The sequence below is a fragment of the Eimeria mitis genome, genomic scaffold (assembly GCF_000499745.2).
Source record: "Eimeria mitis Houghton genomic scaffold, Emh_scaff1021, whole genome shotgun sequence".
Lineage (NCBI taxonomy): Eukaryota > Apicomplexa > Conoidasida > Eucoccidiorida > Eimeriidae > Eimeria > Eimeria mitis.
The window spans coordinates 2576-2830 of NW_013567135.1; the positions used below are offsets into that span (position 1 = coordinate 2576).

The 255-nt window shown below is 59.6% G+C and overlaps 1 protein-coding gene across 1 annotated transcript in view; it reads left to right on the plus strand.

Annotated features, from left to right (window-relative positions):
- Positions 1 to 255, plus strand: part of EMH_0027710 (protein kinase (incomplete catalytic triad), putative) — a gene marked incomplete at both ends in the record, with an annotated part of 13546 nt that overhangs the window by 907 nt on the left and 12384 nt on the right. The window contains one exon of the mRNA XM_013494069.1: positions 1 to 253. Within this exon, the coding sequence (XP_013349523.1) occupies positions 1 to 253 (253 nt within the window). The remainder of the gene's footprint in view (positions 254 to 255) is intronic.

Consider the following 255-nt stretch of genomic DNA (forward strand, 5'->3'; position numbering starts at 1 on the left):
CTGCATGCTGTAGTGCCAGTGAGAGCAGCAGCAGCAGCAGCAGCAGCAGCAGCAGCAGCAGCAGCAGCAGCGGCGTTGGGGGCTGCCGAGAGATGTTCTCCCTTGCCTCCAGCCACTGCGGCCAGCTACGCACTCCAGCAGCAGCAGCAAAAGCAGCAGCAGCAAGAGCAGCAGCAGCAAAAGCAGCAGCAGCAAGAGCAGCAGCAGCAAGTGAATCTCTTCGACTTTGTTTTTTTCCAGCAGCACGCCGTCAAG